Raw genomic sequence first — 15,397 nt, 5'->3', positions numbered from 1 at the left:
CTCTCCCACTCCCATCTGGGAGGATAGACGGGTGTCAGTATCTTCCCATCCCAGGGACTTTCTCCTGGATTTCGAGGTGCCTTCTCTACTCTCTGGGTAACTCGCTGGGTTAGAGGACATCTGAGGCTGAATCTTTTATTTCCCCGCGGGAGTGGTTAGAATCTGGGACACAGTGCCTGAGGGGGTGGTAAAAATAGTGATTCTCGCAACATCAAAGTAGCAAGGCAAGTATGTGAGTTGCAGCGAAGACATTGTAGGGGTGTTCTTGGCTGTACAAACTATGGGATTCCAGAGCAACAAAGAATACATTGAAGCAACTCAACAGGTCAAGCAGCATCTGTGGAGTGGGGGACAAGGAATTGCTGATGTTTGGGGTCAAAAACTCTGGTCTTATGAAATGAATATTCCTGCTCAAAGTATAATATCAATACTCTGGGGATTTATTCAATCCCTTTAGAAGTGGGAAAGCCTGAAAAATCCCAGTCCAAACGAAGGGTCTCAACCTGAAGTGTCAACCATCATACCCCCCCCCCCCCGACCCACTGAGTTGCTCCAGCAGCTTGGGTGTTGCTCCAGATTCCAGCATCTGCAGTCCTTTGTATAGCCTCAAGAATCTGATGTCAGCACCCCCCCCAACCCACTCCTCCTTCACAATGGCTCAGTTACAGGGCTGAGAGGTTTGTGTAAACTGGCCTGAAGAGGGGTTTGGAGTCATGGAGAATTGGCTGGGAGGCGGGGGGTGAAGGGGGCTCTATTGCTTCTGTCCACAGGTTGGACCCATGTAGCTTCTCTGCTAGCTTTGTCCTTGATCAAGCCATACGCTGGTATTCACTGCCCAGTGAGCTGGCTACAGAGGGCTAATTAACCTCCAGAGGGTGTTTTCTGGTGCATAACTTCAGCCAAAGGAGGGACTGCATTTTTCTCTTGTATGCGGCATAAAAATGACCATCCTCATCCTCTTCCTCTTGAACAACATGTTTATCATCTGCTTGGAGGAGGACAGGCAGCATGACATTGCTCAGGCAGGGCCCAACGGCCTGACCCAAGGTTTATTTTTCCACAACCACTGGTCCCTTTGTGCTGCTTGTTTACATTTAGCTGGATCAGCTTGTACCTCCTTTGCAAGAGAGTTTTCCAGGGCAGGGCGGCTGTGGGGCTTTGACAAGGGTATGTTGGGATGGGGGGAGCGGGGTTATAAAGTGGGAGGGCAGGTGGTCAGCATGGCTTCAGTGAGCCAATGGACTCTTTTCTGGGCTGTACAACTATGAGATCTGTCAGCAGGAGAGACAGGCAGGTGGCCTCTGTCTGAGGACTTGATAAGAGCTTATTTTTTAATCACTGTACTCAACATAGAACAGAATGGTACAAGAACAGGCACTTTGGCCCAACATGTCTGTGTCAGCTGTGATGTCAAATTAAACTGAAACTCTTCTGCCTGCACACAAACTACATCCCTCCATTTCCTGCACCTTCATGTGCCCCTTAAACAGCACTATCATATCTCTTTCCATCACTTACCCTGGCAGCCAGTTCCAGGCACCCTCCACTCTCTGAATACTAAAAGCTTGCCTCCTAAATCTCCTTTTAAACTTCCCCCTCCCCCTCATCTTAAACCTATGCCCTTCAGTATTTGACATTTCCACCCTAGGGAAAAATCTGTGACTGTCTGCCTTATTTACTTATAAACTTCCGTCAGTTCAGTTCTCCTCTCAGCCGCCACAGCTCCAGAGAAAACAACTGAAGTTTGTCCAATCTCTCCTTAGAGTTCATACCCTCTAATCCAGGTAGTGTCTTCTGCACTCTCTCCAAAGCCCCCACATGGCTTGTAATGGACCAACCAGAACTGCATACAATATTTCATTTTCTCTCCCTTTTTAAAACTCCCTAATCTTGGGAAAGAAAATGTATAGTTTTTAACTTAAAAAAAATTAAACAACACATTTAGCAGAGCTAGTTGGGAAAGGGTTCAAAATTGACCTCCAGCTTTGTTTGCATGCGTGCATGTGTGTGCACGTGCATGCAGAGTTTGCACATTCTCTGTGACCTGGTGTTCCCTTCCACATCCCAACCATGTGTGGGGTCAGCGGGTTAATCGGCTGCTGTAAATCATTGTGAGGGATAGAATCCTGGGGGAAATTGAAGGGAATGTGGGAAGAATAAGAATGAATTGGCACGGTCTCAGAATTAGAATCAATAAAACTGACATTTATGTCATGGAATTTGTTGTTTTGTGGCAGCCCTACATTGCAAGGTGTAAATACTATAAATTATGATTAGAAATATAAAATTAAATAAGTGGTACAAAAATAGTGAGGGAGTGTTTGTGGGTTGGTTCATTGTGTGTTTTGAAATCTGATGGCGAGGGAAGAAACCGTTCATAAAACACTGAGAGTGTGTCTTCAGGTTCCTGTACCTTCCTCTCCCTGATGGTAGAAAAGAGCATGTCCTGGGTGATGGAGGTCCTTAATGATAGATGCAACCTTTTTGAGGCATTGCCTTTTGAAGATGTCCTGAATGCTTCATAGTGTGAGGTTGAAGTTGTGACACCACACAACCAGCTGATCTATCTCACTCCCGTATGCCTCCTCATCACCACCTGAGATTTTGCTAACAGCGATTGCGCCTAGCCACATAGTGGTGGTTGTAAAGGGAGTAGAGCAGCAGGCGAAGCACCGTTTCTCTGCCGTATCTTTCAATGACTCTAATAGAGACAATTCCTTGAAACTTTGGCTCTCATCCAACTGCTTACTTCTTGACGAGGATCCCAGCCAATGTGACTTGTTTAAGATAGCACTATTTTTAGCTAAAAACCATTCTTGGTACTCTGCAGTTAGTTGGAGCACATCAGCCTAATTGTTCTACATGCCTCAACCCACTGCAGCTCCCTGATGCCACATGATCTTGTCAGTGGGCGAGGGTAAAAGGTCAGAGTAATTCTTACTCCTACACTATTGGTCCTCTGAAATTAAAGTACAGTGTAGCTATTATTGGTGAATTAAAGGCAAAGTCCTTTTCATTATGTAACTATGTGATTAGTTACTGATTTAAGAGCCAAGGATGATTGGAGACGCTGGAGTCTGGAGCAACAAAACAATCTGCTGGAGGAGCTCAGTAGGTCGAGCAGTATCTGTGGGGTGGGGGTGGTGAAGGGATTGTCGAAGTTTGTTGTTGACAGTTTCTTTCCTTTCACAGATCTGTACGATCCATTGAGTTTCATAAGATATAGGAGCAGAGTTAGGCCATTTGGCCCATTCAGTCATGGCTGATATATTATCCCTCTTAACCCCATTGTCCTGCTTTCTCCCTGTAACCTTTGATACCCTTACTAATTAAGAACCTATCAACCTCCACTTTGAATATACCCAATGACTTGGCCTCTGCACATGTCTATATCAATGAATTCCACAGATTCACCATCCTCTGGCTGAAGAATTTACTCCTCCTCTCTGTTCTAAAGGGACAGAGGTACTTCATTTCTGAGGTTCTGGCCTCTGGTTGGTCCTAAACTCTCCATCTATAGGAAACACCCTCTCCATGTCCACCCTACCTTGGTCTTTCAATGAGGACCCCCTTAACTGAAGGCCCATAGTGCTAGAAGAGACTGGTCATGGCACACTAACTCCAGCTTCTCAGACATTGCAATTTGCCTCCTGCTGGAACAGATCTATCATGGATGCCATTTCCCTGGCCTCACCTCTGGGGCATCTGGATATTAAAGATACCTACATCAAACTATTACTTATTGACTGTAGCTCCAGCCTCAATACTATCATTCTAAGCAAACTCATCACCGAACCCCAGACCTTGGAAGTCAACACCTCCCTTTGCAAATGGACCCTTTCCTTCCTGCAATCAGTAAGGACGGGCGGCAACACCTTCGCCATGATTATTCCAAATGCTGGTACCCGACAAGGTTGCGTCCTCATTCCTGGACTCTACTCTGTTCTCTCATGACTGCATGGCCATAATCTGCTGTAACTCCATCTACAAGTTTGCAGATGATACGACTGTAGGAGGCTGTATCTCAAATAACGAAGAGTCAGAGTACAGGAAGGAGATAGAGAGCTTAGCAGCATTCTACCGTGACAGTCACATTTGGTGCACAGTCCATAGTGGTTAGTGCGATGCTGTTACAGCTCAGGTCATTCTAGAGTTCAGAGTTCAATTCCTGCACCCTTCTGTCATGACTCTCGGCATGTCCTCCCCATGGTCCAGTGACATACCAATAAGTTGATTGGTCATTGTAAATTGTCCCATGATTAGGCTAGTGTTAATTGGCTTGTCTTGGACAGGCCTTCTTTGTGCTGTATCACTAAATAAGTGAATAAATACATTAACCTTTCTGTCAATGGCAACAAAACGAAGACTGGTCACTGATGTCAGAAAGTTGGGCGGTGCTCACATTACTGTCTACATCAGTGGTGTAGAGGTTGAGAGTTTCAAGATCTTAGTGTGAATGTCACCAATATCCTGTCCTGGTCCAACCACATTGATGTCGCAGCCAAGGAAGCTCACACCTCTACTTCCTCAAGAGGCTAAAGAAATTTGGCATGGCCACGTCAGCTTTTTATTGATGCACCATAGAAACCATTTTGTCTGGTTGTATAATGTCTTGGTACAGCAACTGCTCTGCACATGATCACAAGAAACTGCAGAAAGTTGTGGACATGGCTCAACACATCACGGAAACCAGCCTCCCCTCTGTGGATTATGTCTGTACTTCTCACTGCCTCAATAAAACAGCCAGAATAATCAAAGAGCCTATCCACCCTGGACATTCTCTTCTCCCTTCTCCCATCAGGCAGTAGATACAAAAGCCTGAAAGCTCGTACCACCAAGCTTGAGGACAGCTTCTGTCACACTGTTATCAGACTATTGAACGGACCTCATATCCGATAAAATGTGCTCTTGACCTCACAATCTACCTGGTTATGGTCTTGCACTTCGCCATTTATCTGTACTGTGCTTTCCTTGGTAGTTTTCACACTTTATTCTGTACCTTTATTGTTTTATTGCAGCTCAAAGCATTCTGTAATGACCTGATCTGTGTGAACAGTATTCAAGACAAGCTTTTCATAGTATCTTGGTTCTTGTGACAATAATAAACCGATACCCATACCATGTCTTGGGCTGTAGGAGGGTCTGGAACCACCTTACAATGAGACAATATGCAAGAAGAGAAAGCTTTGCCTGGTGCTGGGTCTTGACATGCTGTTTCGACAATTCCTCTTCCCCCCGCCCCCTACTACAGATGCTGCTCAACCAACTGAGTTTCTTAACAGATTGTTGGTCTTAATATTCCGGTGCCTTCAGTCCTTCATGTTTCTAAAGATTTGCTTGTATCTGTGCCTCACTTTGTCCCATTTTACTGTTCCCTTCAGTTAGTTAATTATGGCCAATTTACCTGGTTGATTTACTTTTAATTTAGACAGGGATTTTAACTTTAGCATGGAACCTTTCTTTCCATGGAGAGCCCCACTTCCAAAGAAGTTAAGAGGGGCACTTGTCTGTGGTTTGTATTTGCATTCTGCATTTATTGGCCGTTCGTTGTATTTCCGCATTTTTTGAGTGATGCTCTGCTGCTAAATCTCTGCTTTCACTCACTTCACAGGTTCCTTATTTTCTTTGATGATGGCTATGCCTCCTATGTTGCCCTGTCAGAGCTGTACCCCATCTGCAGACCATGTAAGTCCCTTTAACAGGTTAATAGGTTAACTAGCTGACTCTAGTCTCCCCTTGTGTCGAGTTTGTTGTCCTGTGCATGAGGACAGATACAATGGAAAAACTTGGCAGCAGCATCGCAAGAATGTACGTACAGACTATAAATTGTGCATAAATTATACACAAATTGCAGAAGACAATAAGAAGTCCTTTTTGCACTGGCAGACAAGTCCACGGTAGTGCAAAAGATGGTCTGTAGTGTTCTGTTGCTGAGGCTGTGATTAGGGTTGTGACAGCTGGTTCATGAGCTTGAAGGGCAGTAGCTGTTCCCAAACCCAGTGGTGTGGAACTTCAGGCATCTGTATCTCATACCCAATGGATGAAGCAAGAAGATCACCTGACAAGGAATGTGGGTATCTTTGATAATAAATGCTGCCTTCACGAGGTAGCACTTCCTGTAGATACTGCTGATGGTGGGGAAGGATGTGTGGATAAGAGGTGGAAGCTGGGGTCCGCTCTTGGGAGTGTGGGGAGAACACATTGGGATTAAGTTTAAATGGATGTTTGATGGTAGGCATGGACTCAGTGGATCAAAGGGTTAGTTCAGTGCTGTACCTTTCTACCACCATAAGACAGGCCATTTGGCCCATTGGGTCTGCTCTGCTATTCCATCATGGCTGATTTACTATCTGCCACTACGACAATGCCTCTCGCAGTGGTAAGCTCCTCTTGAACCGAGTCCACTCTACTGGGCAACAGTAAGTGAAAATCTAAATGCTGGAGGAACTCAGTGGGTTGGGCAGCATCTGCAAAGGAAAATAGGATGAGACCCGTCAAGTTCCACACCACAGGATTCAGGTATATCTACTTGCCTTCAACCAATCAGTTCCTGAACTGATCTGCATAATTCTAATCACTATCTCAACAATGGAAAGCTAAAGACCTCCTCTTGCAAGATCATGGACTTGTTTCTTTTTGTCTTATTGCCCTAATGCCTTGTTTTTGCAGTTTTGTATTCAGTATAATTTTCAAGTGTCAGTTGTATTTTGTACGTTGACTGTACTGACATACCTGTAATGCTGTTGCAAGCAAGTTTTTCATCATCACTTGTACAAGTGCAGTGAAGTACAGGTGCAATGAACTTGTCCTGACTTGGGATCTACGAGGCTATTGCAGGACAACCTTTTGAAGTGCTGAGATCTGTGATGGAGTGGGAGACAGTGGCATGCTGATCAATGCCACTGGTCTAGGGATGGCTATGAGCAGCTGTCCAAGAGCTAGCCTTTTACCTCTACAAGGTAGAGGTCAATCTCCAGGACTTGCTGAGCAGCACTAAGCTTTGAGGAAAGTTGTGGCTATGGACAGGACAAAGAGGGTCATGGCTATCAGGGAGAGTAGATGAGGTCTTAGATGAGTATGGTAACAGGCCTTTCCAGCTCAATAAGCCAGCGCTGCCCAATTACACCAATGAGGCCAATTAACCTACTAGCCTGTACATATTTGAAATGTGGGAGGAAACCAGAGCACCTGGAGCACCATGTGCTCATGAGAAGAAAATACAAACTGCTTACAGTGGATGGAATTAAGTTCTTGCCACTTGCGCTGTAATATGCTGTTGTGTGCGTGCGCGCACGCTCCCAATGTTCCAAGGTGTTTGCCACACCTTTTGCTGCTAGTGCACAAAGAATTTGTGTTGTGAGGTTGGACTTAAGGACCCGGGGAGCTCAGGAACAGCTGCCCGCGGCTGCTGCTGAATGCCCAGTATTTCTGTTACATTGATAGTTGCCATTAACGCATAAAAATTAATGGATCAGTAATTCTCAAATCGTGTTTATTTCAATGTCCACAAGTTTATATTTACACTGACTTACTCCTGACTCAGCAGCAGCTGCGGACAGCGGATCCTGAGCTCCCCCAGGTCCCAATCTATCACGACGCAAATTCTTTGTGCGCTATTAGCAAAAGATGTGTGTGTGCGCACACGTAAACACCTTAGAGGAAACATTGCCTGTGACCCCACAGGTTTCCCGTGGTGCTCTTGTTCACTCCTACATTCCAACAGCGTGCCTGGTCGCAGGGTTAATCGCTGCTGTTGATTGCCCCTCTGGTGTGGGAGGGGGGATTGACAAGGAATGTGGGAGAATAGGTTACAGGAAAAGTCAGTGATAGATGGGATGGCACTTGTGAACTGGCAGCTGTGAAGCCTCAGATCTGGGGAGCAGGAATGCTGGTGATACTTGGGATGGCCTAGGCCCAAAGGGGATTTAAAGGAGAGAATTTGGGGCATAAAGTTATAGATAGAAGAATTTAGATGGGCACCTCGTTCAGCATGTGTGAGTGGGTCCAAAGAGCCTGTGCACATGCTGTATCACGTCTTTTGAGATGGGTCAGAGCAGGCTGGAGGACCAGCATGGCTGGGCCACATGGGCTTTCTCAGTACTGATGTTGCTGTGACCTGAAAGGTCAGAGGAAGTTTGCAGTGACAGCCCTATTGGCCCTTTGAGCCTGATGTCCTCAACACCACTTTCCAGTGAGGTGGGGGGGGGGGTTGGCAGTGGGGATTTGCAGTGCAGAGGAGGTCTTAGTTCGACCCCCTAGGAGGTCTCCTAGCACTGTGTGGATGTTTTCTCAGTAATGGTTCTCTTCTGTACTGAAGTGGCAAAGACCTGGGAGGACATCGAGGACGTCTCCTGCCGTGACTTCATCGAGGAGTACATCACAGCTTACCCAAACAGGCCCATGGTGCTGCTGAAAAATGGCCAGCAGATCAAGACCGAATGGGAGGGCACCTGGTGGAAGTCTCGGGTGGAAGAAGTCGATGGCAGCCTGGTCAAAATCCTGTTCCTGGTAAGCTGCTTTTGCAGGGAGATGTCCCTTTGCTGGGAGTCTGTGGCAGATCCAGTCCAATTGTCAGAGTAGGATGAGGTCAGTCAGGGACAGACTGTGGCCCCGGTCAGTTCCTTGGTTCCATCTCCCGGCCTTTGTTCTGGAAGCCTGAAAATGCCCCCTTCCTGTCCACCTCCCATCTAACAGCTCCAGTTTACCCCACAGCAAGTTTGCTTCAGCTTCCCCACTCTCTGTTTCTGTGGAAACTCTGGCCAGATCCCCTTGTTCTGGACTAAGCTCAGCCATCGGAGAGGAATTATTCAATCGTTTTCTTTCTCATTCGTTCATTGTCTCTCTCTGTCTCTTACCTGAATCTGCACTTGAAGGGCAACTATTCCTCAAGGTGCATTTCTTTCAGCCTAACGGTATCTGGGGAAATAGCATCCACTCTGAGACAAACCTCCCCTTCCTGAGGTAGGAGGCCCAGAACAGGTCACTGATGAAGGGTTTTGGCTCACCTTTGATGCTGCTAGACTTGCTCAGTTCCTCCAGCGTTTTGTGTGTGAAGCTGTCTGCTTCGTTCTTTCTCCCCTGGGCTGCCCGTGGCATTGGGAACTGCCAACCCACTCCGTCTCCCCTCCACTGGGGTCAGTGCTTCACTCTACTGAATAACGTAATTTGAGGGTTGTGTCAAATTTGTCTGAAATGCGAGGACGTACATTTAGAAAGGATCTCACGTCCTCAGGAAGTTGATCAACAGTGTTACTATTGAATTATTGTGACTGCAATACAGGGATTGCAACAGCAAAATATCTGCACAGCAAGGTGCCACAAAATGGTTGTGCACATGAGTTCAAAATTGAGCACTAGCCAGCAGGTAAGTAACCCTCCTTCCTGAATTTAGAAGCCCCATAGGGCTGATGTGTTCCCAGCTAGGAACTCTGGCATCTCCCACCCTGTGTTTCATTCCCCCTCCCCAGTCTGAGAGCATCCCTCTACTTATGGGTTTACATCTCAAATGAGGGATTCCTACGGCTCTCTCACTCCCTGCTTGGTGCGGGGGGTGTTGGATGAGGAGGGAGCAACACACTGAAACCTGATACAACCCCGGTGTGATTTGGCAGATCATAGAGTCATCCTCTTTCTCTCTCTCGGATGCATCACAGAAACCAGCCTCCCCTCCATGGACTCCGTCTACACTTTCTGCTGCCCCAGTAAAGATTGACAGACCCTCCCCACCCAGGTGTTCTCTCACACACCACAATGGTTCCTTAGTTTGATAATATAGATTCTTAAATTCGTAGTCTACCTCATTATGATCTTGCACCTAATTGTCTACCAGAACTGCATTTTCTCTATAGCTGTTAAACTTTATTCTGCATTCTGTTACTGTTTTATTTTGTTCTACATCAATGCACTGTGTAATCATCTGATTTGTGTGAACAGTGTGCAAGACAGGCTTTTCACTGTACCTTGGTACATGCGCCAATAACAAATAAATTTCACTTTCTGTACTCAGTGCCCCAAACAGTTAAGGCAAGCATGTCGTTTTCCTTCTTTACTACCCTATCTACTAGTGGCTAGTTTGACAGCTGACAAACTTCTACAGATGCACAGTGGAGAGTATATTGACTGGTTGCATCACGGCCTGGTATAGAAACACCAATGGCCAGGAATGGAAAAGTCTACAGACAGCTCAGTCCACCAGAGCTGACAGAAGTTTGTTTGTTTATTGATTTAGACAAACCTAAATCAGCTTGCCTTCTTTTGCACATTAGTTTATTTGTTAGTCTTTGTAGATTTTATTGTTTCAATTGTATTTCTCTGTTCTACTGTAAAAGCTTGCTAGAAAATGAATATGGTGACATGTACATACGCTGATAAACTTACTTTGACTTTCAGTGAGCTAGACTCCAAGATCTGACTGTACATCAGTGCTGTGCAATGCCTTTTTATTTTTGTCCCTTTGCCAGGGATCAGGTGCAGTACATCGAAGGTGACACTGATTAGGGCCTTTCCTCAAGAAAGGCACTTCTGATTTGAAGTACTCTCTCCGTATTCCTGTTAGGAATTGCAGCTCAGAGTACATCAAAAACATAAGACATTCTGCAGTTACTGGAAATCCAGAGTAACACACAAAATGGTGGAGGAACTCTGCAGTCAGGCAGCATTTAGGAGGGAAATAAACAATTGATGTTTCAGGCCAAGACCTTCCATCAGGGCACTCAGAGTAATGTAGTGGAACTGAATCAGAATCAAGTTTATTATCACTGACATATGTCATAAAATCTGTTGTTTGCGACAGTAGACGTAAAAGTTGCTGTAAGTTTCAAAAACAGGAATAACGAGGTGGTGTTCATGGACCATTCTGGAACCTGATGGTGGAGGGGAGTATGTGTCCTCAGGCTCCTGTACCTCTTCCCTGATGGTAGTGATGAGAAGAGGATGGACTGAGTTTAATGTTCCAGCATTCCCAGTCTAATAGAAGCTCTTTTGAACTAAAGGAGGCAAAAAGTATGAAAACAGAAGCCAATGTTCTTAACATTTATCCCACCCCTCTCTCGTTTTCCATTCCCCATTCTGGCTCCCCCTTACCCTTTGTCTTCTCACCTACTCATCTTCTCTCTGTGGTGCCCGCCTCTTTCCCTTTCTCCCATGGCCCACTCTCTGCTCCTATTAGATTCCTTCTCTAGCCTTTGCCTTTCCTACCTATCACCTCCCAGCTTACTTCATTTCCCCCTCACCTGGCTTTGCCCTTCATTTGCCAGTTTGTATTCCATCCACCCCCCCCAAACACCTACCTTCTTATTCTGGCTTCACCCCCCTCCCCTTCCTTTCCAACCCTGATGAAGGGTCACCTCGAAACGTCACCTCTTTATTCCTCTCCATAGATGCTGCCTGACCCACTGAGTTCCTCCAGCAATTTGTGTTTTTCATTCAGAGCTGCAGACTGTACTCCAGCTAAGGCCTGACCAATGTATAGCAAAGTCAGCCCATAACCTCCAGCCTCTTGCTCCACGGTCTGACCAATGCTAATTAGTTACACGTATTGAGGTATAGTGAAATACTTTTGCATGCTATTCATACAAAATATCAGTGCACTGAGACAGTACAAAGGAGAAACAATGCAGAATTTAGTGTTACAGTTACAGTGACAAATAAAATACATGGGCTGTGACCAGGTGGAATGAGAGGCCAAAAGTGCACCTTTATCATTCAGAAGTTTTGTAACAGTGGGATTGAAGCGCTTAAGTTTTCCTCCCTGCCATGGCTACTTGTGCTACCCACATCCCAGTGGGTTTGCTGTCCGTGTGAGGCTGTGTTTTGATTCCTTTCTGTACTCCATCCCCACAACCCCTCCCCCTCTCACCGCAAACCCTCCTCCTCCCTCTCTCCCCCACAACCCCTCCCATTTCCCTGCCACACCTCCCCCTCTCTCACCCTCCACGGACACCTGCCCCTTTCTCACCCACCACTCATCCCCCCCTCTCTCCCCCCATCTCTCCCCTCCTCTCCAAAGCTCCTCCTTAATGTGCCTAATGGTACAAGCTGAATCATCTGCAGCTCAACATCAGTTAGAGATGGTGATGGACTCAAGGAGAATAAGCCTGCACTGCTTCCTGTTACTATTGATGGTGAGGGCCTACAAGTACCTGGGGTGCACCTGAATGACAGGCTTGAGTGGAGAACCAGCACAGAGGCTGTGAACAAGAAGGGCCAGAGTCTGAGGTCCTTTGGAGTACGCAGGCCTCTCCTTCCCATGTCCTACCAGTCTTGTTGCGGTGGTGTGCTGGGCACTGGCATCAACACGGGTGATGCCAACAGACTCAATTAACTGATTAGAAAGGCTGGCTCTGTTATAGGAGTCAAACCGGACATACTTGAGGCTGAGGTAGAGCAAAGGACCCTGCGGAAAATCCTGGCAATTCTGGACAATGTTTCTCATCGTCTGCATACCATCTTGGCTGAACAGAGGAGCACTTTTAGAAATAGATTAAAGCAACTGTGCTGCTACCTTGGCCATTAGGCCCCATACTGAGTCAACCTATAACCAGGGGAGTGATGACCCCTCCTGTCTGATGATGACTGTTTAAGGAAACTTTTTTTTTAATTGTTTCTTAGTTCTAATATTTGAGCATTTGTAATGCTACTGTGACACTGTAATTTCCTCTTCACCTCCCTATCCTACCTCTCCACCTCCCTCCTTCCCTCACCCCCTTGTTCCCTTCCCCTCTCACCCCACACCCCCATCCCGTCTCTCTCCCTGAAGGATGACAAACGCTGTGAGTGGATCTACCGTGGCTCGACCCGCCTGGAGCCCATGTTCAACCTGAAGATGACCACTGCCTTCCGACAGGGTGGGCAGAGTGGCCAGCAGCGCACCCGGCCCAACGTCGGTGAGTCTGCTTGGGGAGAGGAATGGAATGGGATCAAAGGCTGGGTAGACTGGATCTCGCTGCTGGAGAGCGTGACTTTGTGCTGATGCTGAATATTTGTGTTTATGGGTAGCGTATAGAAGTAGCCACTCGGCCCCTCAGACCAGTGTTGCTGCTTGACACGACATGGTTAATGCTCCCCAGGCCTCAAAGTAATGGAGCATGGAGATGAACCCTTTGACCCAACTCCATGCTAACTAAGATGCCCGTCTGAGCCAGTCCCATTGGCCTGCATTTAGACCGAATGGCCATTTGGCCATTCCTCCATTTCTTATCCCTTTCAACCCCATTTTTCTGCCTTTTCCCCATTACCTTTGATATCCTGACTAATCAAGCTTCGTTTTAAATATGCCGAATGACTTGGCATCCACAGCCCTCTGAGGCACTGAATTCACTACCCTCCAGCTAAAGAAGTTCCTCCTCATTTAGGTTCTAAATGTCTGTGCTCTCCCTTCCCCCCCACCCCGACCAGGTGCAGTGCGGACGAAGGGCCCCGTGGTGCAGTACACGCAGGACCTGACAGCAAGCACCACCCAAACCCCTCAGCAGCAGCCAGCACCTCCGGCTATGCGCACCCCTCAGCCTCACTCACCGCCTGATAAGACGGAGTAAGTAGTGTGGTAAAAGGTTGCACAGTGAAATTTAGTTGGGACGCTCCGCAACTGTGGAGGTTATAAGCAAGCATGTGGCTGCAGGCTGGACACGCTACCCGCATTAGGGTGTGGTGCAGTGCATTTGAATATGGTTAATAAAGTGCTGGTGGATGAAACTGCCAAAACTCTGGCATTCTGGCGGGAGGGGAGGGAAGAGGGAGAAAAGATTGGAGCTGGGAGAGGGAGAGTCAGGGAGTAGGGGAGCGGGAGAGCCAAGCAGGGGAAGGAAGGGAAATAGCTAAGGAGGGGAAGGAGCAGGAAGAATAGCTGGTCTGGAGAGGGCTGGGAGAGAGAGGAGGAGGAGGGACAGAGAGATTTGGGGAGAGTTGGGGAGGTCCTCACTGAATGCCTTTCTTCTTGCCTCTTCGCCACCCACCCACCACCTCTTTAGCACCTCTGGCAGCTTGGCACAATCCAGGAAACAGGTAGCAAAAAAGAGTACCTCCATTCGACAGACAGGACCTGCAGCCCGAGAGGCGGAACCAGCTGGGTCTCTGGAATCGTCGTCTGCCAGCGATGTGGCCAGCAAGCCTACCGCCAACCAGCCCTTCAGGTACTGTATCGGGGGGGGGGGGGGGGGGTGAGGAGTCTAGGACCAAAATGACCATAGGAGCTGAATTAAGCCATTTGGCCCATCATGTCTGCTCCGCCATTTTATCATGGTTGTTCCAATTTTGCTCTCAACCCTAATCCTCTGCCTTCTTTCCGTATCCCTTTATGCCCAGACCAATCAAGAATCTTTCAGTGTCTGCCGAAAGACTTGGCTTCCATAGCCACTTGTAGCAACAAATTCCACAGATTCACCACTCTGACTAATGAAATTCCTCCTCATCTCAGTTCTGAAAGGATGCCCCTCTGTCTTGACACTGTGTCCTTCGACTCTCTCACCAAAAGAAACATCATCTCCACATCCACTCTATCAAGGCATTTCAATGCGGTCACACCTCATTCTTCTGAATTCCAGTGAATACAGGCCCAGAGCCATCAAATGTTCTTCATATGACAAACCATTTAATCCTGGAATCATTGTCGTAAACTTCCTCTTCAGTTTCAACACATCCTTTCTAAGATAATGGGCCTAAAGCCTAAAGCCACTCACTGGCCTCACCAGTGCTTTGTAAAATCTTGCTTTTATTCCTAGCCCTCTTGAAATGAATGTTAACATTGTATTTGCCTTCCTCACCACAGACTCTGCTTGCAAATTAACCTATAGGGGATCCTGCTCAAGAATTCCCAAGTCCCTTAGTGCCTCTTGTTTTTTTTTGTATTTTCTCTCCATTTAGAAAATAGTCAACCCTTTCATTTCTTCTATCAAAGTTCACGACCATATGCTTCCCAACACTGTATCCAATCTACAAGAACTGCAGGATGAGGGTGGTGTGGTTGTGAGCTTTTAGGGAAGGTATTGGATGGAGGGATTTGGATGTGGGATGTTGGGGGGGGGGCTTCTTATTATCACGTATATTGAGATACAGTGAAAAGCTTTTGTCTGCGTGTCAGCCAGGCAGATCATTCTGTAATTCAGGATCTCGAGCTGGTACGAAAGGAAAACAAAATGCAGAATAGAGAGTTACAGTTACAGAGAGAATGTAATGCAGTCAGATTGGGAAATCGAGTGTTCTTCTTTGAGCATATGAGAGGTCTATTCAAGAGTCTGAAGCAGTGGGATTGAAGCTGTCCTTGAACTTGGTGGTATGTGATTTAAGGCTTTTGTTTCTTCTGCCCGATGGGAGGGGGAAGAAGAGAGATTCTTCAGGATGTATGCAGTCCTAGATGAAGTTAGCTGTTTCCCTGAGGCAGTGAGAAATGTGGAGGGGAGGC

The 15,397-nt window shown here is 46.8% G+C and overlaps 1 protein-coding gene across 2 annotated transcripts in view; it reads left to right on the top strand.

Annotated features, from left to right (window-relative positions):
- The window catches only part of setdb1b (SET domain bifurcated histone lysine methyltransferase 1b), a 115,548-nt gene that overhangs the window by 41,414 nt on the left and 58,737 nt on the right, over nucleotides 1–15,397 (top strand). For both annotated transcript variants that reach the window (XM_059979973.1, XM_059979974.1), the window contains exons 8-12: nucleotides 5,612–5,685; nucleotides 8,318–8,508; nucleotides 12,758–12,884; nucleotides 13,396–13,531; nucleotides 13,968–14,129. In XM_059979973.1, coding sequence (XP_059835956.1) covers nucleotides 5,612–5,685; nucleotides 8,318–8,508; nucleotides 12,758–12,884; nucleotides 13,396–13,531; nucleotides 13,968–14,129 — 690 coding nt within the window. The remainder of the gene's footprint in view (nucleotides 1–5,611; nucleotides 5,686–8,317; nucleotides 8,509–12,757; nucleotides 12,885–13,395; nucleotides 13,532–13,967; nucleotides 14,130–15,397) is intronic.

This window comes from Hypanus sabinus, chromosome 9 (genome assembly GCF_030144855.1).
Source record: "Hypanus sabinus isolate sHypSab1 chromosome 9, sHypSab1.hap1, whole genome shotgun sequence".
Lineage (NCBI taxonomy): Eukaryota > Metazoa > Chordata > Chondrichthyes > Myliobatiformes > Dasyatidae > Hypanus > Hypanus sabinus.
The sequence above is the reverse complement of the archived record's forward strand: the minus strand, read 5'-3'. Positions and strand labels throughout refer to the sequence as shown.